Source organism: Arvicanthis niloticus, chromosome 5, assembly GCF_011762505.2.
Source record: "Arvicanthis niloticus isolate mArvNil1 chromosome 5, mArvNil1.pat.X, whole genome shotgun sequence".
NCBI classification, from domain to species: Eukaryota; Metazoa; Chordata; class Mammalia; order Rodentia; family Muridae; genus Arvicanthis; species Arvicanthis niloticus.
The window spans coordinates 47,164,154-47,188,467 of record NC_047662.1 but is presented as its reverse complement, the minus strand read 5'-3'; the positions used below and the strand labels follow the sequence as shown (position 1 = coordinate 47,188,467).

The 24,314-nt window shown below is 40.7% G+C and overlaps 2 protein-coding genes across 21 annotated transcripts in view; one reads left to right on the top strand and one right to left on the bottom strand.

Annotated features, from left to right (window-relative positions):
• The window catches only part of Dnai4 (dynein axonemal intermediate chain 4), a 77,394-nt gene extending 58,523 nt beyond the window's left edge, over positions 1-18,871 (bottom strand). For all 7 annotated transcript variants that reach the window (XR_013110560.1, XR_013110561.1, XM_076934567.1 and 4 more), the window contains exons 1-2: positions 18,618-18,871; positions 3,734-3,911 (exon numbers count right to left, since the gene is read on the bottom strand). Coding sequence is in view for 5 of the 7 variants with exons in the window: in XM_076934567.1 (XP_076790682.1) it covers positions 3,734-3,911; positions 18,618-18,664 (225 nt within the window). In the remaining 2 variants the exon portion in view is untranslated. The remainder of the gene's footprint in view (positions 1-3,733; positions 3,912-18,617) is intronic.
• A 15-nt stretch (positions 18,872-18,886) lies between these two features.
• The window catches only part of Mier1 (MIER1 transcriptional regulator), a 49,447-nt gene continuing 44,019 nt past the window's right edge, over positions 18,887-24,314 (top strand). For 2 of the 14 annotated variants that reach the window (XM_034503829.2, XM_076934574.1), the window contains exons 1-3: positions 19,191-19,326; positions 20,064-20,164; positions 23,031-23,065. Coding sequence is in view for 12 of the 14 variants with exons in the window: in XM_076934574.1 (XP_076790689.1) it covers positions 20,159-20,164; positions 23,031-23,065 (41 nt within the window). In the remaining 2 variants the exon portion in view is untranslated. Of the gene's footprint in view, positions 19,025-19,190; positions 19,327-20,063; positions 20,165-22,988; positions 23,066-24,020; positions 24,261-24,314 lie in introns of those variants that run through there. The other 12 variants (XM_034503826.2, XM_076934572.1, XM_076934575.1 and 9 more) reach the window with 9 other exon arrangements.

Genomic DNA, 24,314 nt, shown 5'->3' with positions numbered 1-24,314 from the left:
AAAAATAAATTGAGAAAGTACTGGTTCTTTGAAATGATGAATTAAACTGTCTCATTCTTAGCTAAACTAATCAAGAGAAGAGGAGAGGAGAGAAGGGGAGGGGAGGGGAGGCGAGAGGTGAGGAGGGAAGGAGAAGCAAGTCGAGGAGAGGAGAGAAAAAGAGAAGAGAGGAGAGAACCCAAATAAAATTAGAGATGAAAAGGGAAGAATTACAACAGATACCAATAAAATTCAAAACATCATGCTTTAGCCTGAAAATATAGACTCTACTAAACCGGACAATCTGAAAGAAATGGATGAATAGTAGGTGCATATGGCTTACCGAAATTAAAACAAGACCAAAAAATTAAATAGAACATGAGATCAGTGAAAACTAGTGAGAGCGAAACAGAAATTAAAATCTCCCAACTTAAAAAAAAAATCTCTTCAGTTCTATACACCCACCCCATTTTTTAGATTGGTTTGTTTTCTTGATAATAAGATTTGTGAGTTCTTTGCATATGCTGGATGTATATTTGGTAAAGATTTTCTCCTATTCTGTTGCTGCCTCTTCAGTTGCTTGACAGTTTCGTTTGCTCCACATCATGAGATTCCATTTGTTGATTATTGGCCTCATTTCTTGAATGGTTGTAATGCTATCCAGAATTTCCTAACCTATGCCTGAATCCTGAGGGAAACTCTCTTCTTTTTTTCCTCTATAGTTTCAGGTCTTATGTTGAAATCATCGATCCGTCTGGAGTTTAGCTTTGTCTAGGGCGATTTTGTTCATTCTTCTAAACATAGCTACCCAGTTTCCCAAGTACTTTTTTAAGGAGCCATCTTTTCTCCAGTGTATATGTTTGCCATCCTTATCAAAATTAGGTGGCTACAGTTGCATGACCTTGTACTTGGGTTCTGTATTTTACTCCAGTGACCTATATGCCCATTTTGTGCCAGTACCCTGCTGTTTATAATGCTAGGTCTCTATGGTATAAATTGAAATTGGGTTTTGTTTTACCCTCAGCAATGCTAATTTTGCTCAGAATTGCGTTGGCTGTATGGAGTCTTTGCTGCTTCTTCCATATGTATTTTAAGGTTATTCTTCCTGTTTCTGTGAAGAACAGCATAGAGATTTTTACAGGGATTGAGTTCAGTACTTTGGAAAGACAGGCATGCTCACACCAGTGAGTGCATCCATGAGCACAGGGGCACTCTTATGTACTAATGCCTTCTTCAATTTTTTTCTTCAGTGTTTTAGTTCTCATTATAGAGGTCTTTTACATCCTTGGTTGGGGCTTATCCTAAGGCACTTTGGAAGCTATTGTGAATGGGACTGTTTCCTGCTCCTCAGTTTGCTTGTCACTGGTACCGCAGAAGGCTAGTGATTTTTGTGTGCAGCCTGTCACTTTGCCGAAATTGTCAAATGATACTTTAAATATCTATTCTAACAGCCTTCTACTGATATTTTCTGTCTTGTCTCAGGTTTATTCCCTTCAATTACAAAATTTGACATGTAAGAGTGTAATTAAATAAAGCACAGTCTTACAATCACCAATAAAGGAAACAATAAACATTGATGTCTCTCCACCCCCACTATGGATCTACTCAATGGTCTGTATAGGTCAAAACCTTTCCCTCCACAGTGAAAATCACTAACTGTTTTACATTTAAAATCCTTTCGCTCCTTTCCAATCATAGCTTTGTTAAATACCTTTAATAGTTTTTTTTTTAATTTTCATAGAACACACACACACAAATTATGCATGAAGCTCACAACCTAGTGAGTTCTCTAACCAAACAGCACTATTGTACTCAACAATCAAATTTAGAAACAGTAATTTACCAGCATCCCAGATCTTTCCTTCAGGAGAGCTAGTATCTTCCATCAAAAGTAGTAATTACCTCGACATCACATACTAGCCTGTAAGCATCACTCAGATGAAACCATATGAATGCAGTCTTTATACTGGTTTCTTTTGTTCACCGTTATGCATGTAAGATTCATCTGTATTACTGGCTATAGCCACGGATTATTAATTTCATTGTTATATAGTAATTCACCGTGGGAATGTATCATGTTTTATTTATCTATCCATGGGAATTTGTTTTCCATTTTTGTATTTTTCCTTTTTTTTTTTTTTTTTTTTTTTTTGTTTTTTTTTTTTTTTTGTTTTTGTTTTTTTTGGATTTAGAGGCAGGGTTTTTCTATGTAGCCCCAGCTGTCCTGGAACCTGCTCTATAGACCAGGCTGGCCTCAAACTCACAGAGATCCTCCTGCCTCTGCCTCCCAAATGCTGGAATTAAGGGCTTACATCAGCACCTCCCAGCTTTTTTGCCTTTCAAATGGTGCTGCTGGGCTGGTTAAACAGCTAGGTGGGTACAGTATCGCTCTGTCATGTGATGTTCTAGGGTAGGCCACCAGGATCCACATGGGGGGGGGGAGAAGAGAACTGTCCTTTGACCTTAATCTATTCACCCTGGCTCACATGTGTTACATATAGGTGGCACGTGCCATCAAATGGTGCTGCTATATTTTTTTATATGATATGCTAATCTATGAGTTTTTGTTGGAATTTCTGGGTAAGAGGTCATGTGCACACTCACCTTTAAGATGCTGTTGTAGTTCTCACATGGTTCAAGCAGCAGAGATAAAAAGTCTGATTTCACCAGATATTTGCCAACACTTGGTATTTCCCATGTGGGTTAATGAAATTTCCTTTATTTTTGAAATTTTAGTCATATGTTGCTTCGTAGCTGACACCCTTTGTTCAACAATGTGTTCCATTTCCCCATGTGTCTATATTTTTTAATGTTTTTATTTACTATGGTTATAAAGTAATGCACTCAACTATTACAGTGTATTTTATTTTTCAGTTTTACTTTTAATAGATAGGATGAATTGTTTCCAGGTTTTGGGGATAGTGAAAATTGCTCAAAAACATTTATGTAGAAGAATCTTCAGAAATGTTCTCATGCATTTGCAGATGTGGACCAGCTGAGCACAGCACTTCAAAGGTCTCTGGATTCTGTCAGTAACTGCGGCAGTGAGGCAGGGTTTTTTGTTTGTTTGTTTGGTTGGTTGGTTTTTTGTTTGTTTGTTTGTTTGTTTATTTATTTATTTATTTATTGAAGAGGGGAACCAACTACCACAAGTTGTCCTCTGATCAATACATGGTCACTCTGGCACACATTGAAACTCAAGGACAATTTTATTAGAGTTTGAGAGAAAAACAACAGTTCAGTCAAGCTGTAACTCTTGACAGCTGCCAAGAAGAGGGAAATTATGGGGTTATTTAAAAATAGACTCAGGGTCAGGACAGATGGCTTAGTGGGATTAAGAGCATTTACTGTTCCTACAGTGGACCAGAGTTTAGTCCCCAGGACCTATATCCAACAACTGCCCATGACTCTACTTCCTGAGAATGTGTCACCCTCTTCAGGAGGTACCTTCACTCATGTACATATACCTCCACATGCATATACGCTTAAAAATAATCTTAAAAAGGAAACAGAATTCTAAAGACTGTTACCTGTGGCCTGGCAAGATGGTGCAGTAGATAAGGGTGCTTGCTACCAAGGCTGATGATTTGTGTTTAATCTTAAAAACCCACAAGGTGGGAGAGAACCAAACAGCTCTCAAGTTGTCCTCAGGACTCCATACCTGTTCCAGAATGGCCATGCCCATACATACACGTGTACACAAAAAGTAAACAAGTTAACATGACAGAAAGGGTTTGGAAAAAAAGAACGTTACCTGTATTGACTTAGTGCCAGGAATGTTTAGTTTTTCTGGTGGCTTCATCTCAGATAAAAAACCCATAGCTCTTGATACCACCATTTTGCTTTGATTTGTACCAGCATATCCTTTCCCTCCACTTGCTTTTGCTGGATTAATAAAGCCAATGGACCTCCTTGTTTGTGCACTGGCACTCCTATACAAAGAAAATAAAATATAGAAGACCCAGGATTAAAAAGAAAATTCAAGTTATAGCGAAAGTAGACTCTCATTAGGAAATGTGAATGACCTAAATATATACCACTCATCAGTTGATTCTATTGTTAAGCATTTTTCCAGAGAGTTTACATGTAATGTCACTTTTGCTTTCAAAGCAACATTAAGAAGTTGGAACTAACACCATTTCATGTTAAAGAACACAGGGCCATTGAAATGGTTCTGTTGGTAAAGGTGATTGTGGAGGAAGCCTGAAAACATGAGTTCAAGGCCCCAAACCCACGTAAAAAGCCAGATTTGAAGACAGAAGTGTCATCCAGAATCCTCCCAGCTTGCCTAGAGTAACTCTAAATAGAAACAGTAAGAGAGGCCCTACCTCAAAAACAAAGCAAAAGGAGAGAACCAAGTCTCCAAAGTTGTCCTCTGACCTGTATGTGCACACCTGCTCTCAAAGACGTGCAAATACACTCAGACACAAGAAATGAAAATATATTTAAATGGGCAAGGTTAAACATGAGTAATAAAACCTGAGGGGAAGTACCCCATTTCCTTTTATAAATTTTAAATTACAGTAAAATATTTAAATTCAGGAAGGACTATATAATTGTACTATTAAATTTAGTTCACAAATTCCCAAGACAGGCTCAGCCTCTATCATTTTACTATTGTAGTTCTCTGTATGGAAAACTTTTGATGTTTTATTGGATTCCTAAAAGCAAAGACACTTCCAAAAGAAGCAATTTTAGCATTTTAAAAAAATAAAACTGGACAATTGTGGCACGCTACCTCGCCGATAAGGAGCATGTCACATTCAAGATTCTTCTGACAGCGTCTTTTATTGTTACAGCTCTTTTAGTTAGAAGGATGCAAGATGGAGAACAAAGGAAGGACCCCAAGCCCCAGAATGTACTGACTTATATACTATCAAAGAGACATGATCTGTCCTCATTGGCTTACAGACTGGGGTCTCATTTACATATCCACTGATAGTACTATCAGTGGGAGAATTCGAGCCTATGCGTGCGCACAGCTGCAGACACCAAGGCCAAGAAGAACCAGGAACAGGAAGCCAGCGCCATCTTCTAATGGCGAGCGTATAGCTACTTCAGCAAAGGCAGCATGGCTCCTAACAGACAATGAATAAATATTTGAATTTATAGATTTTTTAGTATCCTACCCTGGACACCTTCCTTTAGTCTCTAAAGAAGTGGCTCTCAGCCTTCCTGACACTGTGAACAGCTCACAGTTTAATACTGTTTAATACAGTTCAAGTTGTGGTGACCCTCAACCATAAAATGATTTCTGTTGCTATTTAACTGTAATTTTTGCTACTGTTATGAATCATAAGGTAAATATTTGACATTTCTGATGGTCTTAAGTGACCCGTATGAAAGGGTAGATCAACCCTTAAAAAGGTGGCAACCCACAAGTTGAGAACTACTGCTCTAAAAGGACGCCACCACCAAGATCAGTAATAAAACTATCAGTCCTATCAGAACTCCTTTGTGGTATCTCTGCTATTTTTAAATTCTTCTCCTGCCTTCCATAAACTAAATTCACCTTTATCATATGTCCCACAAGAGTTGCCATTCTATGGGAGCTGGAGTGATGGCTCAGAGGTTAAGAGCGCTTACTACTTTTTCAGGACAGGCCTTGGTTCCCAGCACCTACAGGGCTATAATTATAGTTATACTACCTATAACTCTAGTTCCAGGGGATTTAATACCTGCTTCTGACCTCCACAGGCCCCATATGCACATGCACACAGACACAAGAAAGAAATATTTTTGAAAAGGAGTTTCTAGTCCATCTGAAACTAAGTTTCTGTCTGTATTCTGGAACCTGGCACTGTTTTTCAGGGACTGGTTTTCAATAATTCTCAAGATTCCTCTATTTTATTTCCCCATGAAAATAGCTTGCTGTCGTTTTCCTATACTTAAAATTTTTCCTTTAACTATGACATCCTCTGCCTACAGGAAAAAAAAAAAAAAAAAAAAAAAAGCTTTTCTTCCTTTAGTGACCCAACTTCTTGAAACACTGACCAGTTATTTTGTAGTTCCAGGATTGAAAGCAGAGCCTCACACCCTTCCAGCTAAATACCCTACTTCTAAGTTCCTTTCCCAACCGTGGCCACTTCTATATTCCTTACATGCTGCATAATCCAACTTCACACCCTCCTACTGCATTAAAATAATATATTGTATAATATATACAATCTGCATTACAATAATATATTGTCTCAAATTATTGACTCCAAGACTTTTCAGTACCCATCTTTGTAATATCTAATGATTGGCCACTGCTTGTTCATAAAACTTATTATTTGATGAAGTGGCATACTGTAATCCCAAACCCTGGGAAGAGGAGGCAGGAGAAACAGGAGTTCAAGGCCATTTAACAGCAAACTAGCTAGCTCAAGATTAGCTTAAGCTATGAGAGATCCTGTCTCAAAAGAAAAAAATCAAAATCAAAAATTTTAAATTAATTGCTCAAAGAGTTTTCTGAGACATCACAGTTTTCTACTCTTCAACCTCAAGACACCAGATCATTTTTTTTTAACCAATTAACTTTTAGATTGCTCTTCCATGTCAGAGTCTACAGTCCATCCGCTATATAGCATTATGACCATGAATGTCACCTCCTATTTCACCTGCTTGACCTTTGTTGTTAGATGTCTTCCCTCTGGGTAAATGGCCATAAGAGTTTCAGGCTTTCCTATATCAACTTGGTCGCCTAGGAAGAAAGTATGTCCTAGATTAGCACTGGGCAGGTGCACAATTCTTGACCCCAAAATTTCTTCCCTTCTCCTCCCTTCTTTTAGAGACATAAACAAACAAAGGAATGTAGGTTAGCCTCACTATATTCAAGCTAAATAGCTTTAGTTACACTGAGGAAGGCAGTTCCCTGTGTAAGGACCTCCACCCTCTGCTACTTGGCACGCAACATTAGGGAAAAATATTGCCTTTAGGCTACATGACAGAATTCACCTTCCAATTGTGCTACTAAGCTTCCTTACATCTCAACTTTATACATCTCCCCCTTTTTACTAGGTACACCGGATTTCATGTAATTCTGTCATTTGTGATTCTAATTGTTTCCATGTGTTGTTTGATGTCCTAAGGAAGAAATTAATAAAAATAGCCCACGGCCACTTCCAAGTTTTCATTCACTTTATACACACTGGAATTTTTTTTAACATGTCCAATTAAAATCAATATGTGTCTACTTGTAAATGTGTTCTGGTGATAATTATCAGACAGCCTGCTAAATACACACTGCTTTATAAAATGGGTACTCTGAACTTCTTAAAGCCTATTAAGATGGTATCTTTGGGTCTATTAAGTGTTTGATGAAACTTTAAAATCTTATTCGTTTTTATATAAAATAGTATTCAATAGAGTATCAAGATAAAAGTTTCATTAAGCTATTATTTTAATGTTAAGATACACAGACCTTGGTAGAGTTTTTCCAAAAACAAGTTCTAAAAGAGGATTTGATTTTCGTTAAGTTATAGGTAATGTAAAATCATAGGACATAAAAACACTTTATGTTAATTAAACATACCTTGGGTATCTAAGTGATATATCTTAAATCCTTTTATAAGGTTAATTGCTATGGATTTCTTCTTCAAAAAATATTTTTAACTGGAGTTTTTTAAAGGCTATTATATATATGAAATGATGGATGTGTTTATCAGGGATCTTTAACTTTTCCTCTCGTGGTGATTATAAAGATGTACTCACAACAAAGAGTAACATTCATAATCCAGACTTTCTTCCCAGGTTCGCATTTGGTTGAATTTGACCTAAAGAGAAAAGCAGCTCACCCCTCAACCCCCAAGCTGAGGAGAGAACCCAGCGCCTTGCACTTGCCATTGAGCTAAATCCTCAAACCCATAAGGCATCTTAAAACCAAGGTGTTGGTGCCTGCTTTAAAGCCTTGTCAGTTAGGTCACACTCGTCTTGAAAAGTCAAGCTGTCTTCTTTATCTACATTAAGAATCACACTTCTTTTAAGTACAAATCTGACATTAGTAACTGCTTGGTGCTATGGTGAGACAGTCAAGGTCAGCCATGGCACCTAAGACTGACAAACACCTACCTGGAGCAGTGGCTCTCAGTCCTCCTAATGCTGGGACTCATGCTGTGCTGACCCCAGCCATAAAGTTATTTTCATTTTTAGTTCATAACTGTGAGTTTGCTACTGCTATGAATCGTAACATAAATATTTGTGTTCCCCAATGTTCCTAGGAAACCCTGTGAAAGGGTCATTCCTCCATTAAACAGGCAGCAACCCAGAGGCTGAGAACTGCAGATCTGAATAGAAGCTGTAAGATCTGGTTTTCAAATCCATCTGTATGTATGGTGATGTATGTGTTAACTATGCATGCTTATTTATTGTCCATATCATTTACTTGATTCCAAAATAGCTTCTAATTTTTTAAAAATAAATTATAACTGTTAAATTAAGTTCAATTGCTTTTTTGTTCATAGCTAGAGTCGAAAAGGAGATTCAATCAAGACGGTCATGCTAGGGGGTAAAATTGAACAGACCTATTTAGGACATTTATCTCTGATGTTTTTTTCAGTTTTGGTTTTTACAGCTTTTCCTAAGGAAGAACAGCCTCCTCTGGATGTAAGGCTGGCTACCCCAGACACTGGAAGGATAGCATCTCTCTCCTGCTTTCAACTTTCCCTAATGAACAGGTATGCAGTTGGCTCAAAAGAAAGGAAAATGCCCCTAACCTAACTTGTTCTGGTTGCTTTACAAGCCCAAATAAAAAGTAAACATTTTTAGACAAAACGTTTCTCGAAGTACCTGTTATAATAGGATTTAAACCTCTAACAAACTGAGTTAATTTGTTGGCACAGAACAGCATCTTCAAGGCTGAGCTGGTTCTGTTAGAGACCCCCATGCCTCACTAAATCCAAGTTTGAAGCAAATAGGCAAAGGAATCATATCCATTTTTGATAAAGGTTAAAGACAGATTAAAACACTTTCTGATGAGAAAGGGCTGGATGTAATTTTGCCTTAAAGTGAAGGATGTTTCAAAATGCAAATAGGACAGATCCAGAACCTAAATGTGTTGCAGTAAGATTTACAGGAAAATAAACATGCTTACAGCCAAGCTGACTATAGATTAAGGATACTAAATTATAATACTACTGGTTCTGTTACATTAGTAAGCTTTTCTTAACTATGGTCTCCTAGTCATGATCTCAAAATAACTGATTAAGAACAGAAAGAATTTTTATTTTTCCCTTTATTAAAAAAGACATTTAAAATTTGTGATTAGGCTTTTTGTTTTTCCATTTGGTAAGGCTATCACTTGCTGGATAGGCATTGCCTTAGTAATAGGGAAACATTCTTTCTTGGGATATTAGTCAGGTTTCTCTAGAGTCACAGATCTTATGCAATGTCTCTATATATTAAGGGAATATGTTGTGATGACTAACAGTCTGTAGTCCAACTAACCCAACAAATAGCAGCTGTGAATGGGAAGCCCAGAATCTAGTAGTTGCTCAGTCCCATGAGGCTGGGTGTTTCAGCTGGTTTTCTGTATAAGCTGGAATCCTGACAAAGTAGGTTCCAACAGATGTGCTGGCAAGTAAGTGCAAGCGGGCAGAGAAGGAAGCCTTCCTTCTTTCATTGTCCTTATGTAGGCCTCCAGCAGAAGGTATGGTCCAGATTAAAGGGGTGTAGCATGGAACTTGCTCTGTTCTAGGCTGGCCCTGAACTCAGATATGCATGGCTCGGTTCCCTGAATGCTGGAGTCAAAGGTGTGTATAGACCAAGTTCCATGACAGCCAAGCTTAGGCAGTGAAGGAGTTGGAAAACTGAAAGCTGCTGATAATGTAATAGAACAAGGGGCCCATGTTTCAGCTTCAGCAACAGCAGACTCAGCAGCTTTGGCCATGTGGTTCTGGCTTTAGAGTCCAGGATAGAAGGGACTACAGGGACAATTGATGCTGCTTACCTGTAGCTAAGAAATTAGCAGTAATTAAGAGGCCAGCATCACTGAGGTAAAATCTTCTGGGAAGTGTTTTTTTTTTTTTTTTTAAGAGCACAAAGAAGCTGTGTTCTAGAGATACCAAAGGTTGTATGTACATCATGCTGCAGCTGGACTTGGTAATGTGTAAGAATCACTCAGGTGGTACTGGTTTTGAAGACATGAAGGGGGTCATAGAGAGCAGCTTTGAGAGGCCAGAAAAGGCCACTGGTGAAGGTGCAGCCTCAGTTGTGACTGATGGCCCAGGACTGAAGGGGTCATGCAAAGAAGTTGAGGTGTGGCAACATGAAGGGGGCCTATGAGAGGTTTTTGGTGAAGCCTAGTTGCAGTAGAAGACCCCAGTGTTTTGGAGATGCCAGTGCCATGGGATGACCAGCAAGAGCAGCAGCAGCAGTGGAGTGGAGTCAACCAGAACCTGGAGTGCTATAGAGGGCAGAACTGGATGTGTGAATCCCAGACATTGGAACAAGAAGCTGTAAAGTTGAAGTTGCCTTGGATACCCCAAGATGTTAGAGATGTCAGAGCCATGGGATATCTGCCAAGGAAAGCTGCTAACAGAGCGGAAACAGCACAAGAGAATCAAGTCTGGTGCTGCTGAATGCCAGATCCAACAGCAATCAACAAGGATGAAAGGAGCTGGAGATCTGAAGAGCACTTTTGACACCAGACATGGAGACAGGGAGTTTGCCCAGGTGGTTTTGCTTTGTCCAGTATTGCTTCGGTCCAGTATTTCCTCACCATGACATTTTGGAATAATAATGTATATCCTGCATGATGTTAAAGGTATGCGATCTGCTTTTTTATTTTGATTTCTTGAGGGATTACAGTTAAGAGATTGTATGAATCTCAGAAGAGGCTTTGAACTGGATTTTTAACATTTGTTGAGACTGTTATAGACTAAGGAACTTTTCAAATTAGACTAAATGTATTTTGCATCATGCTATGCCTAGTTATGGCCCCCTGTAGACTCACTCATGTGTTTGAACAAGCCTATGGGGGCCAGAGAGTGGAATGTGGTGGTTTGAATATGGTTGGCCCAGGGAGTGGCACTATTAAGAGGTGTGGCCTTGTTGGAGGAAGTGTATCACTGTGGGGGTGGGCTTTAAGACCCTTCTTCTAGATGCCTGAAGAGTCTTCTGAGTACCTTCAGATCAAGATGTAGAACTCTCTGTAGCACCATGCCTGCCTGGACACCACCATGATGATAATGGACTGAACCTCTGAACCTGTAAGCCAGGCCCAATTAAATGTTGTCTCTTATTAGAGTTGCCTTGGTCATGGTTTCTCTTCTCAGCAATAGAAACCCTAAGACAGGGTATTCTTGCTAAATTACATAGTGATTAAATTACATAGTGATCATGGAATTCAATTAAATCAAATATTTTAATCTATAAAATTTGGCCTATTAAATGAGCAAATGACACTAATTCTTAAAATTAACTAAAGCTTTGGCTCTCATCCAAGATCTATCCATTTTAGAAAACATCCATAATCTCATTATAAAATAAGTACTTAATGTCCTATGAAAAACTAAGTAAAAACTATATGAACCGTATCTATAGAAGGATAACATGCTATATTAATAGAGACTTGGAAATCTAATAACTAAAAATTCAAACCTGGCTACAGATTTTTTCCCAAGATAATGAAAACCAGATCATTTCATCAGTGGAAGGATTAAAGATTTCATTCTGCCCGGAGAAAAAGGCCATTAGGCACTCCATGCTCCACAACTTCAGGAAATGAATTTGTACTTTTCTTCTTAAACTCCCAGGCACATATCCACAGGAACCTCAGAAATGCTGGCTGATATTTACCTTTGGGTGCATTAATAAATGAGTATCCCGAATAAGTGAAATTTTCCTCATTAAAAAACACACACCATGGTGTCCCTGTGGAGGTCAGAGGATGACTTACCTGAGTTGGTTCTCTTCTTCTATCATGTAGGGTCATGGGGAATGAACTCAGATGGGAGGCTTAACAGCAAGCGTCTTTACCCTCTGAGCCTTCTCACAGGCTCATCACTTCTCTTTTAAAGCTTCCTTACTTTAGATTTGTGAGTAGTGGGATAAGTGTATATATGTGTACTTCATGTGCCTTGTCCCCACAGGGGCCAGAAGAGAGGAGATCAAGAGTACATGAGATCCTCTGAAACTGGTGTTCTGGGTGAGTGTGAGCCACCATGTTGCCCAGGTCTGCTGCAAGAGTAACAAGGGCTCTTACCCTCTGAGTCATCTTTCCAGTCCCACTTTCTGTTTTAAAAATCCCTTTATAAACAGATTAATAGTATTTAAGATAGTCAGTATTTGGCTTTTTAGTTTTAAGTGATAAAAGCAATACTAACCTCAGTTTTAATGAAGTTGCAGAAAGAATATGTCCTTTCACTAGTCATGTTTTTTTTCTTTTTTTTTTTTTTAGGACTGCTTCCTATAGAGGAAGAGCCCCTTAGCCCTTCCTGTTTTGAACCAAGATTCAGGGTTAAAACAATGCCAGTAAAGGGGAGGACCAGTCCTGAGCCAGGATAGGTGAAACCCTCAGACCTCATCAGATGTTTCCTTGTGTAGTAGATGACAGCTAGCTCAGAACCTCACAACTGGCCCAAGAGCAGAGAGTAACTTGAGGACTGCTCAGCCACAAATGGAACCTTGCATTGCACACCTTCCCCAAGGTTCAGAGACCACCAAGTGGACATGGAAAGACTGTAAGAATCAGATATAGGGGAAGACAGGAACAAAACAGTGTCATCTGGATGGCACAGGTTTGCTGCATGACTGAACTCACAGCAGCAATAGCTGCTTGTGAAAGAGCAAACTAGTCAACATTCTACCTGAGATGCTATGGACAGCTGATTGTGTGTGTGTGTGTGTGTGTGTGTGTGTGTGTGTTTCCTAATACATCACCTATAATCTAGTGGAGGACCCCACATTCAGAAGTATATCAACAGTACAACCTAGAGTAAATGGGCTATTAAATTAACAACAACAGAAAAGGATAAAGTTGAGGGGAACAGGGAGGTTTGAGAGGTTTGGATTGAACTGGGAGTAGGTAAGGGGAAGAGGTAGGGTGAGTATCACCAAAATACACTGCATCAAGTTCTCAAAGAATAAAAACATTTATTGAAAAAGGATTCAAGTATTCTCATACATAACATAAATATAAATTTGTTCCTCTTAAATGATTGACACTGAGTGGATAGGAATTCATAGCATTGAACAATACTGACAAGTGCAAAGACTTTACATCTATTATTTTGTAATTCAATTATTATTAAAACTCTAAGATACATATATAAAGCCATGTGAGCAAAATGCTAAACTAATCCCATAGTTTGTAGGCACATGTCAACTGATCCATATTTTTCCCTAGAACTAGAGGGAGTAGTTTTTACTTCTAAAGCACAATAAGGAGTTGCTGTGGACATGTCTAGATATTAGTGACTGTCTGGTGGAGCTATCTGCTAGCAGTTGAGAATACAGAGTAATGTGAATTTCAGGAGAAGGTAAGGGTAGAGATGCTATGTGACCAGTGAGGAAAATGCAGAGATGCCAAGAGCCTGGTGATATAAGAGCCACAGATGCAAAGTGACCAGTGAGGGTCAGAATAAAAAAATTAAGAAATCACACCGAATTTGCCATTTTATTTATTTATTTATTTATTTTTCTTTTTTTGAGACAGGGTCTTAGTGTGTAGCTCTACTGTCTTGGAACTCACTCTGCAGACCAGGCTGGGCTCCCAAATGCTGAGACTAAAGGTATGCATCACAATGTCCCACAAGGAAGAATTTGTTTTGTTTCTGTAACTTTTTTAAAACTTCAGAATCTCTAGATCAGAGTGGCCTCAAACTTCCCATATAGCTGAGGATGACCTTGAACTTCAAAGCTTCCTGTATTTAGTTTCCACAGGCTGGAATTACAAGTCACCATGCCTGGTTTACGTGGTGCTGAGGACCAAGAACAGGACTGCATGCATGCTAGGCAAGCACTTTGGGATACCCTCCCCAACTCCCTAATGCCTTCTGAATTTGAACCATTGATTGTAGAAACTCTGGTGGCTTCTTTCTAACAGTGAAGACAAGAACTAAAGAATGAGTAGGCTTATTCATGTTTTTCATTCCATCACATAAAGATATTTAATGCCATCATTTTTGATCTCACAGAAAGACTGAACTGGAAACCACCACTTCTTTTCAGTTCCATCAGACAACTGAGATCATGGGGCAAACAAGTACCCTAACAATTGGAGATGCCAGAGAAAAAAAGACTACAGCTTCCAGAAAACTGACACTTTATCCAATCAGGGATCAGAAAACGTAAAGGACAACTGGCGTAAAGGATTACTGAAGAATGAGCAGAGGCTTCTGGGAACAGATTGATGGAAAGTAACTGTTCACATATCCAGAGCAACCTGTTCTCCTTAACAAGTACCTATCCTTATGGAATGCCATTTTACCAGAGCTGAAGCAACTTGTTACCAAGGCCTAACACAGGGGGATGGGGGTCAGTGAAAGTAACCTAACTCTAGCTCCACTTAGTCACCTCCTCTTAGTGAATGAGAAAAATAGGCCGAGAAACAAACATGGTGGCATACACTTGTAATTCCAGCCTTTGGGAACTGGAGGCAGGAAGATCACACTCCAGGGACAAGAGTCCAGTAGGAGACCATGACCTAGTCACTTTATAGAACAGTCCCTTCCCAGGACATCTTATACAACAGTAGGGCTTCTGCAATACAAAGGAGTATAAAACAACTGCAAAGTTCACAAAATTTAGGAAGTCTCTACAGTAAACATAAGACCCAAACCAAACCAAACATATCAAAATGAGGATACTAGAAGACATCCAAACCTTAAACATTTAACACCTTCAGCAGAGAATACAGCTTAATTCCTAATCACACAAATTCAATGATACATCTCACTCTCAACAACAACAAAAATGTAGCGCATATTGAAAGGCAAGACTAAGTATGAAGAGACAAAATGACAAACCCAGACTCAGATATGACAGATATTTTAGAATTGTCAAAACTATGAGCTGAAAAGAATATGCTTGGGGTTCTAAATGGAACAATGGATACCACGCAAGAACAGATGATCTTGTTGCCCTTCTCCATCAGAGCAGGCCTCCAAGCAGTCTGTGAGTTAGACAAAGAACTAACAGGCTCCTGATATGACTGTCAGCACAGCCTCTCCTCCCCTGCAGTTCTCTCTCTGGGATACAGTAGAATAATAAAGCCTACTGAACTGTGGCTATGGTCCTTCCTAGAGGGGGCTTGGCAGGCCTAGCTAAATACCTAGGTATGGGCCTGTCTAGCTCTCTGGAAATCTCTGCCCTAGGGATTTGAAGGCTACTTTCTTCAGGACTCATGCTATACTATACATGGCTACCATCTCTTCTTTCTGAGATTCTGAAGTTGAATATTCTCTCCATCTCTCCTTCATAGTCCCATCATGCTGCGTCCATGTAGGATGCTTTACATCTTCTAATATTCCCCAGCTTCAAGACCCAGTCATGGCCCCTCCCATATTCCCCCAGCCAACTCAATAGTAGTGAGGCTTTCTCTAGGACAGCTCATTCTGAAGGGTAATCTCATTGTCAGTTCTTTGTCATACACCAGCCTCTCTTTAAATTATAAGAATAAACAAATGAATACTCAAATAATAAACAACAAAATGAGAATATGTAAGGAATTGGAATGAAACAACTGGGGAGAGAAAGGGGTAAAGAGAGTTAAAGGTTGTTCTTAGCACAATAGGAGACTGTATGTTTGTAAAGCTAATAGGAAAACTGCAGCGTAGAAAAAACAAGAAAGCAAAAACTTGATAAATTCTTCAAGAGATGTTTTTATAAAATTAGAGATAAATTCTAAAAAACCAATTCGAGACAACAAGTTAAAGTACTAACTAAGCTTGGACTTTGTTTAGTCAGGTACAGTATGGTAGCTCACATCTCGAATCCTATTCTATCTCTGGTTAAGGACCACACATCTATTACAAATGCCATTTTTTAAATTCCCAAAGAGTTTTCTAATATTTTCAGCTACTGTGAGAATGCAAACTAATGTTTCAGGAAAGAAGCCACACCTTATACAGAACATGCTACAAAGGCTGATAAACAATTAAACCTCAATGATTATGGAGAGGTTGGACTGTTTCGGGTACAGAGCCTGTTTACAACTTACTTACCTTTAGCCCTCCAATTGCCTTTTCTTGCCTACCATATCCTTTTGATTACCAGGTGAAACCCTTTGGAATGTATTGGCAGACCACTGATTTCCACCAACCAAAAGGCCTTAGGAATGATATCAATAGCACCCAACGACTATCATAGAAAGTTTCCCACTCTGCCGAAACCCACCATCATCCATTTCCACCAATGTATGTAAAAAATGCCCTGATTTATGATTTGTCATTACTACCAAATCTCATGAGACCTTTACCACACTGGAACCTGGTATTTGGGAAAACTTGAATGTGTGTTCCTGGGCCATGGTCATTCACACTAAGCTCCAGAGTAAACCATTCTTATTCCCTTTGAAGGGAAAACCATGGTTGTTTTGCATTAATAAGTGTTACATCATTTTTGTCTTAACTTGTATAAATTTAATTTAGTTTCACTTTAACATCTCTATAAAGGCAAAACAGAAATTGCGCAAAAAAAAAAAACCAAAAAAAACCAGTAACAAGTTACAAAAGTGTATGTATCTATTTATTTGTTCAGTTAATAAATGTGTATTAAGACGTTCTTCATTCTAGGTAAGAATACAGCAGTGCGCAAAACAAAAGAGACATAATATGAGCTGGGCAGTGGTGGTACACACTTGCAACCCCAGTACTTTGGAGGCAGAGGCAGGTGGATCTCTGTGAATTAGAGCCAGCCTAGTTTACAGAGTGAGTTCCAAAAACCCTGTCTTGTAAAACCAAGGAAAAAAACCTAGAGGATATACTAAAAACTAGCAGATATATCTCTATAATATACTTATGGAGATAAATTTGAAGCATAACGCAGGGTGAAGCTGATGCTGGGAAATAAAAGATTATTTCACACATGGAGACATCTGACACAAATGAATGACTCCTCAGATTATCAGGCATACACTATTCCAAAGGACAGTAAATTCCCAGGATTGGAAATGGGAATACAGCATTCCGTGTGTGTGTGTGTGTGTGTGTGTGTGTGTGTGTACACTGGGGGGTGTTACTGTCAGATTCAAGTGGCACAATCCAAAGCCAGATCCTGTGGGGGCTTGGAAGAATGGAAGCACTCAGAAAGAAAGAGAAAAGCTTAAGGAAGTTTTGAGCAGACTACCTACCACATAGAGGGTGTTGGCAGGCAGACTATTCAGCCAGCTATTCCAATGGAGAAATGACTGTTAGATCTAGATAGCATAGCTATTTCGAGAAGCGAAGTGGCCATCACTAGACAGTGGTAACCAATGCATACCGGAGGAAGTGCAAGGGTTGCAGTTTAATGAACTGGGAATGGCTGTGTTCTGGAAACAAAGGGGCAGTAAAATAAAGTGCTGAGGATGAATTCTGAGCACACTTTCTAAGTGTAATTGCTTCAGTTTTCTTGAAAGAGATCTTGAAGAGAGAAGAAAACTTGTGAATTGTGCGTATACAGAACTTTTAAAGGCACAAGGCAACAACGAAGTGAACCTGCCTCTGCAACATATATTTAGGAATGGGACAGATTGGTAAACTATTTTGATAAAGAAGGCTAGACCAGGTGGCCCAAGCCTTTAATCCCAGCACTTTCAAACCAGTTCCACGTCAGAGCTACATGGGGAGAAAGAACTCAGATCTAAATATACACAAAAAGACATTCATACACAAAAGTAACAGCAGAAACTAGTCAGGAGCCTAGTGAAGATTGAAGAATGAGAGGTGTCCCATTAGCTAACTGAAGCATTTCAAAATTCAGTTAAGTGGTCATTTAGCTCAAAGCTGTTGATGGGTTAGTTAACAACTAGTGTCAACTGACGGTTGTTAGCTATTGGAAAGCGCTTTTTCGATGAATCGGAGTGTGGCCAATAGGTTGAGCAGTACACTCAAGGGCAAATGCAAGGTTGTCACCCCAGAACTTTCAGTAAGTTCAAATGGCGAACAATTAGCTGAGCAGAGGACTGAAGAAAAGATGTGGCTGGTCTGGGAGGACCGCAAAGCGACTGAAATGTTCGAGCATGAGATGGGGAATATTTTAGTGGACATTCAAGGAACAACATCCAAGTTCAAAGCCACACGAGTCCACATATCTTTGGGCCTCTCTCCTGGCTTAGCAGCATGCAGTAAGCAGTTAAGAGTCTTAAGGCAAGCTGGCAGAAGGAGATGAAAAAAAAAAAAAAGTCCTCTATAGGCGTATATATTAAAATTAGCTTTGGTTGCTTAGAGACCAAGGAGCCAGAACACAACGAGAAAGCTCGGAAGTTTAAAGACCAAATGAAAGAATACAAGCAAAAGCGCTTGGAAGAAATAGGAGGCAGGGTGGCCCTCGACAAACCCCGGTTCTTAGGTCGAGCATGGCAGTGGGGGTTTTACACATCCCGGACTAAGCCAAAGGATACGGAGCTGCCTTGGCGCTCCGCAGGATCGAGTGCGTTGGAAACCCCTTTCCAAACCGAAGGGCTAGCTGTCTCCGGGATCTAGAGGAATGGGCCACGGATCTAGTGCGGAACTTACGCGGCAAAGTTGGCCTGCTTGCGTGTGCTCGTCGGAGAGCTGTGCATAGTGGTGACTCTCACACTAGGGCTCCGCGCCCCTTCCTCGGAGGTTCTGCGGTACCCGGACTCCCAACTGCCGGCTGAGCAGCTCAGGAATGTTTGCCGGGCGTCATGGCGACCGCAGAGCCTGGCTCAAGAAGCGGCCGCGCGGTTGGCTGGCCGCTCGAGGTGGAGGAGGAGGGCGGAGGCGGAGGGGAGGGTAGAGGGTTGGTGGAGCTGGAGGAAGCTCGGGCGACGATTCGGAGGAGGCGGGCGGCCCAGGCCCCAGGCCCCTCCCAGGCTGCGAGTCTCCCGGCTGCAGGCGGATGGATGGGGCGTCTCCAGGCGGCGGCGGCAGCAGCGGAGGCGGCGGCAGCGGCGGCGGCTGTAAGTGCAGCCTCCACAAACCATCTTACCCAACCTTCGATCGGGGAACCAGGGCCCCAGAAGCGCTCGTAGTCTCCTTTCCCCACTTCCCCTCCCCCACGGCAAAGCGCCGCCCGGAAGACTCTTAACTTCCGGGGCGGGGCTGCCCAAGTGTACGGGGTGGGTTGTCGGCTCAGAGGTGCTGCTGTCTGACGCGCATGCGCAGCTTCCGCCCCGCCCCTGCCCGGTCTTTCGGCCTTCTCGGTGACGGTGGCGGCGCAAATCTTCGCTGCTTCCGCGGCGCGCCGGGGCTACGCTGCGGAGTGAGTTTGCGGGGCGGGCAGGCCAGCTCCCGCCCTTTTCGGTCGGCTCTCGCTCCACGGCAGGGGTGTGGCTTCCTGGCCACTCCCCCGTGGCTCCACCTCTGTGCCCCTGATTTCCCTAGCTGTCCAGCCAGTTGAGGTTGGCTCTCTTAGCATAGCATCCCTTGAGGTGATAGGCTCAATCTGGGTCAACCTGCGGTTGTCGGAGGGAGTTGGATGGGCTAGAGACTCAGAGAAAGCATTCAAGGGAACCAGCCGCTCCCAGTGCCTGTCCCCCGCGAGTGGCCTTATTCTTTTAGCTTGTAATGTAGATGCTGGCTGGCCTGGTGCCCATCTCTGGTCCTTGCATGTTGTGTGACCTTGGGCAAGTCACTCCCCCCACTTAGGGGGAGGGCTTCAGTTTTTTCTATTAAACCTCAATTTTTTGTAATTTTGCAGAAGATCTTAGGCAATTTTAAGACCAGCTAGGTTTCTAAGGCCGCTTAACCGAGATGACCTGGAATTAACTAGACTTTTCTCAAATCATGGGTGAAATCCAGAAACGTGATTATTGAACTGTTTGTAATCTTTAGCGTTGCTTATAAATTGCAGGACTCAATTATTGTTTCTTTTTTGCTGAAATTGCCACGGGGCGGTTGACCTGGTTCTCAGACATCTTTTGAAAATGAGAGACTGAGTGAGCTTGAGGTAACTGTTTCTGTCTTGTCGCTACTGAGGCTTTCTTTCCTTTAATCCAGATGGTGTGGTGGCTCGATTCTCCCAGTGCCTGGCTGAGTTTCGGACGTGGTTAAGAACCAACTGGTTGAGGTTCAATGCAGACAAGACGGATGTGATGCTGGTAGGCGAGGGCACACTTGGAGGTGAAGGGAGGGCAAAAGCAAACTCCCTCATGTAATAACATGATTATTGTCTGTTCTAGTGTTGTAGGAGTGCTAATGGTCAACCCTTTCAAGACTTTGGGTGCCATAAAAGTAACATCAGCAATGTTAAGATTTATAACAGGTTTGCAAATATTGATAAAATGAGAAATGAGGCCACTGGTGAAATTGTATGAAAAAAAAAATAATGAAAGGAACCCAAATTTGGGTTCTTTGAAGACCCAAATTTCTCTATGTGTTTTAGGATGGCATTAATAAAAGAACTAATGAAAAGATAATTTTTGTTGCATAGTTGTGGAGCCTTCAAGTGTAATGTGCTGCTGTGCTTTGCAGCCTGTAGTCTGCCCACTAAAGTCAAGATAAATTCAGATGTCATTGAAGAAGAATACGATTATGGGTATTTTGTCCTCACAAATACAGTGTAGGCTGTATTTCTAAAGGAAAGTTTTAGGAAGTAGTTCAGAAAATAGTTTCCAAAGAGCACTCGTGGACTTGGAAATGTATTTCTAGATGTACTTTGAGAGCTATCCTCTGAGTTGCATAAACAGATATGCCTATATAGCACAGATACATTACTAGTTTTCAAATCAGGTGTTGGTGCTGAATAAAAGCTTGTATATCTTAGGCAAGTGTAAGCTGTCAAGGTAGTTTTTGTTGGTTGAAGTACTAATTGAAGTCTAATTGTGATCCTTAGTGTATTTGTTAGCAACTAGATATTTCTGGAGAGTGTATGTGTTTGTGAGTGCATGCATGTGTGTGCATCATGCATATAGACACGTACATGCACAGTCATACATATGCCCCTTATAGCTACTATAAGTTGTTTAATAACTTTTTGATAGTATTGGAGCTTGAACCCAGGGCCTCATATGCTAGGCAAGTATTTTACCACTGAGTTATACCCCAAGGCCTCATTTTATGTTTGCATTGAGAATTCAATAATTACCGTAAAAACTACATTATTGGAGAGAATAGTTGTCAGTAGCTTAATATGGTAAAATTAATATTACTTTTTCTCAAAATAAGGAGGTTTCTTAGGTTTATTTAGGCCTAATCTAGTATTTCCCCTTTTTTTTTCTTTGTTTTTAAAAACCAAAACTCTTGCATAAAAGTTGTAATTAGCTTTTTTTTTTTTTTTTTTTTTTTTTTTTTTTTTTTTTTTTTTTGGTTTTTTTTTTTGTTTTTTTTTTGTTTTTTTTCGAGACAGGGTTTCTCTGTGTAGCCCTGGCTGTCCTGGAACTCACTCTGTAGACCAGGCTGGCCTCGAATTCAGAAATCCACCTTCCTCTGCCTCCCAGGTGGGATCAAAGGCTTGCGCCACCACCGCCCAGCTGCTACATTTTTTTGTTTGTTTGTTTAACTTAAACATTTTAATATAGAACTCTAACAGAATTAACTGTATTGGATGTCACATTAATAAATTCTAATGATTTTGATCAGGTTATTGGTGAATTTTTCCTATATATTTTACTCTGCCGTGTCCTGCTTTCAGATACATGTTTTTTTGTTTGTCTTCTTTTTTGTTAGCCCAAGTATAAATTTTGACTGTTTCCATTTGAGTACAAAGATAGTGACTGCTGCGGGGATTTAGACATAGTGTTGAAGAGCTAGGAGTGATGGGTGGAAGTGATGAAGAAGTGACTTTTAGCTTTTAAGGCAGGGAAGAATGGGCCAAGCATTTAGACTGTTTTTGAAAAGAGTAGGTAGCCTCTTCAAGAGGTATAGTGAGTCTCTGGAAGTCTGTGAACACAGGCAGAAAAGCTTGGCAGCAGAACTTCCTGACAGATCTTACCTGACTGAGGATGGCAGGCCCTACTAACAAAGATAGGGCTAGTGAATTGTTACACATACCAAAGGGGTAAGGAAGGGTTTCCAGAAGGACATAGCTTTTCTGAAGGTGGCTTTGTAGACTCTGAACAATGGGATTGTGGAAAGAATGAAATGCAAGTATGCTGAGCTCAATAGTAATGTGTTACGTATGACCTACAGGATTAGAGCTATTTCTCCTCATCTCTAGAATATCTAGGAAACACCCCAGTATACTTTATTTTTCTAGGAGGGAATATGTAGAGGGAATTTTCCCCTACAAAGGATAATGCCATTTAAAGGTAATAATATTGATTGGAAATATCAATCAACTTAAAGGCATTTAACAGTAAGTGCCCATTCAGAATGTTATAGACTTGATTTTCTGACTTTAAGGCCTCACACATTAAGTAGCTTAAGGAATCTTGAGACTGCCCTTCACAGTTGAAATTTTTGTTGATGTTTTAACTGAAGAATCAAAGACTCAATAGAATGAAGCAAGTTGTACTTTAATATTAAAATTCAACAATACTCCAGTTTTCCCTTTAGTGGCCAGTGAAAATTCACATATATTACCCTTGCATATTTTAGTGCACAGTCCTCTTTCATCCCCATGGGACAGCTAGCTACCTCTGAGCCCTTAACCATTTTACCTGTGCCCACTTCTTACCCACACACTTTCATCGTATTTTGTCTTCAGTTTTTTTTTTTTTTTTTTTTTTTTTTAAAAACCCAGTGAGAACTATTTGGATAAGAATTGACATTTTAAAAAGTTCAAGGTAGTGCCTTAATTTAATAAAGCTATATCTGTGCTAAAACATTTATTTCCCTCCAGGAATTTGTGGGGGGAGGAAGCTTATATAATAATCTTTAAAATAAAATGAAAATACTATACAGTGCAGTTAATGGTAAGAATTGTTTGTAGATTTGGGAACCTTAAAGTTTTCCTTTCTCTTCTTTCCCTTGCTTTTCTTTCAGTAGAAAATGTGCATCAGATGTTTATGTTTAATTGGTTTACAGACTGTCTCTGGATTCTTTTCCTGTCAAATTACAAGGTAATGTCCTTTCACTTAGCAGCTACTTCATATACCTGTACATACAGTTTATTCATGCACAAATTGTTATTGGGCTGAAGACTTTCAGGTTCATATCCAGTGTTTAGAAATGGGAAAAGGCTTGATGGAATCTAGAATTTTAAGGAAATAGAAATTATTTCAGAAATCAGCATTCTCACATATTGCATTATAAGTATGATGTTTAAGAAAGTTGTATGTACACATTTGTGTAATGTATTTTTAACCATGGTATATTCCTTAGAGGTAATGAGTATCATTTAACTGATTGATTTTTGAAATCAAGTTAAGAATTCTTAATTGTGTCAGAAAAAAACCACGCTGGCCTTAAAAAAAAAACCAACAACAAACTTTTAAACCTACTGCCCATTTTAATATCTGCCTAAATTATCTACTTTAGGAAGCTGGATAAATCATTGGCCCTGGCCATTATCAGTATGGACCTCAAGGCCAGTTAGCAGTGCACTAAAACAAACTTTCTACTTGCAAATATTTTAGGCATTGCAAATGTGTACGTTCTGTTTCCGTGCAGTCACATAGGCATATACATCGAAGAGCATTACTTTACATTTGAAACTTTTGTGTAATTGTGCAAAAATTCATCCGTTGTAGAGCTGTGTTGCTACTGGCCTCACAAAAAGTGAGGAAAATGTAGTGTTCTCTGCTCTTCATCTTTGCGCTATGACTATTTGGGGGAGTTTTCTTGTTGGGAATCACTAGGGGAAGTATTTGTCAGAGCGTGCTTCATGTTGCTGTCGCGTCCGGGCAACATCTCTTTTTCTGGCAAAAGCACTTCAGAAGTGACTTACTGATAGAATAGGAGGTATTTTACTCCTGCATCCTGAGTACCAGGAGGGGACCCCTGCGGACCTCGCGCGCGGACTGCCCGGTTCCCACCCGGGCCCGCCCCTCGCGCGCTCCCCAGGGACGGCGGCTGCGGGACCGCGCACTCCCTGCTCCGCGCGCGCTCGCCGGCCTCTCCCCTCCCGTCCCACCGAGCGGGACGCCGCGAGGGGGCGGAGCGGGGTGTGGTGGCGCGCTCGGGCGGCTCCTGCGCGTTCCCGCCGAAGCGGCGGCGGAGAAGGCAGCGGGAGCCCGACGGCCCAGGCGCACATCCGGGTTCTGGCCGCGACCCGCCGCGGCGATGTGACCCGGTGGCGCGGCCAACATGGCGGAGGTAAGAACGAGCGCCCCTCCCCGGCGGGGCCCCGGTGTAGGGCTGCGGGCGGGA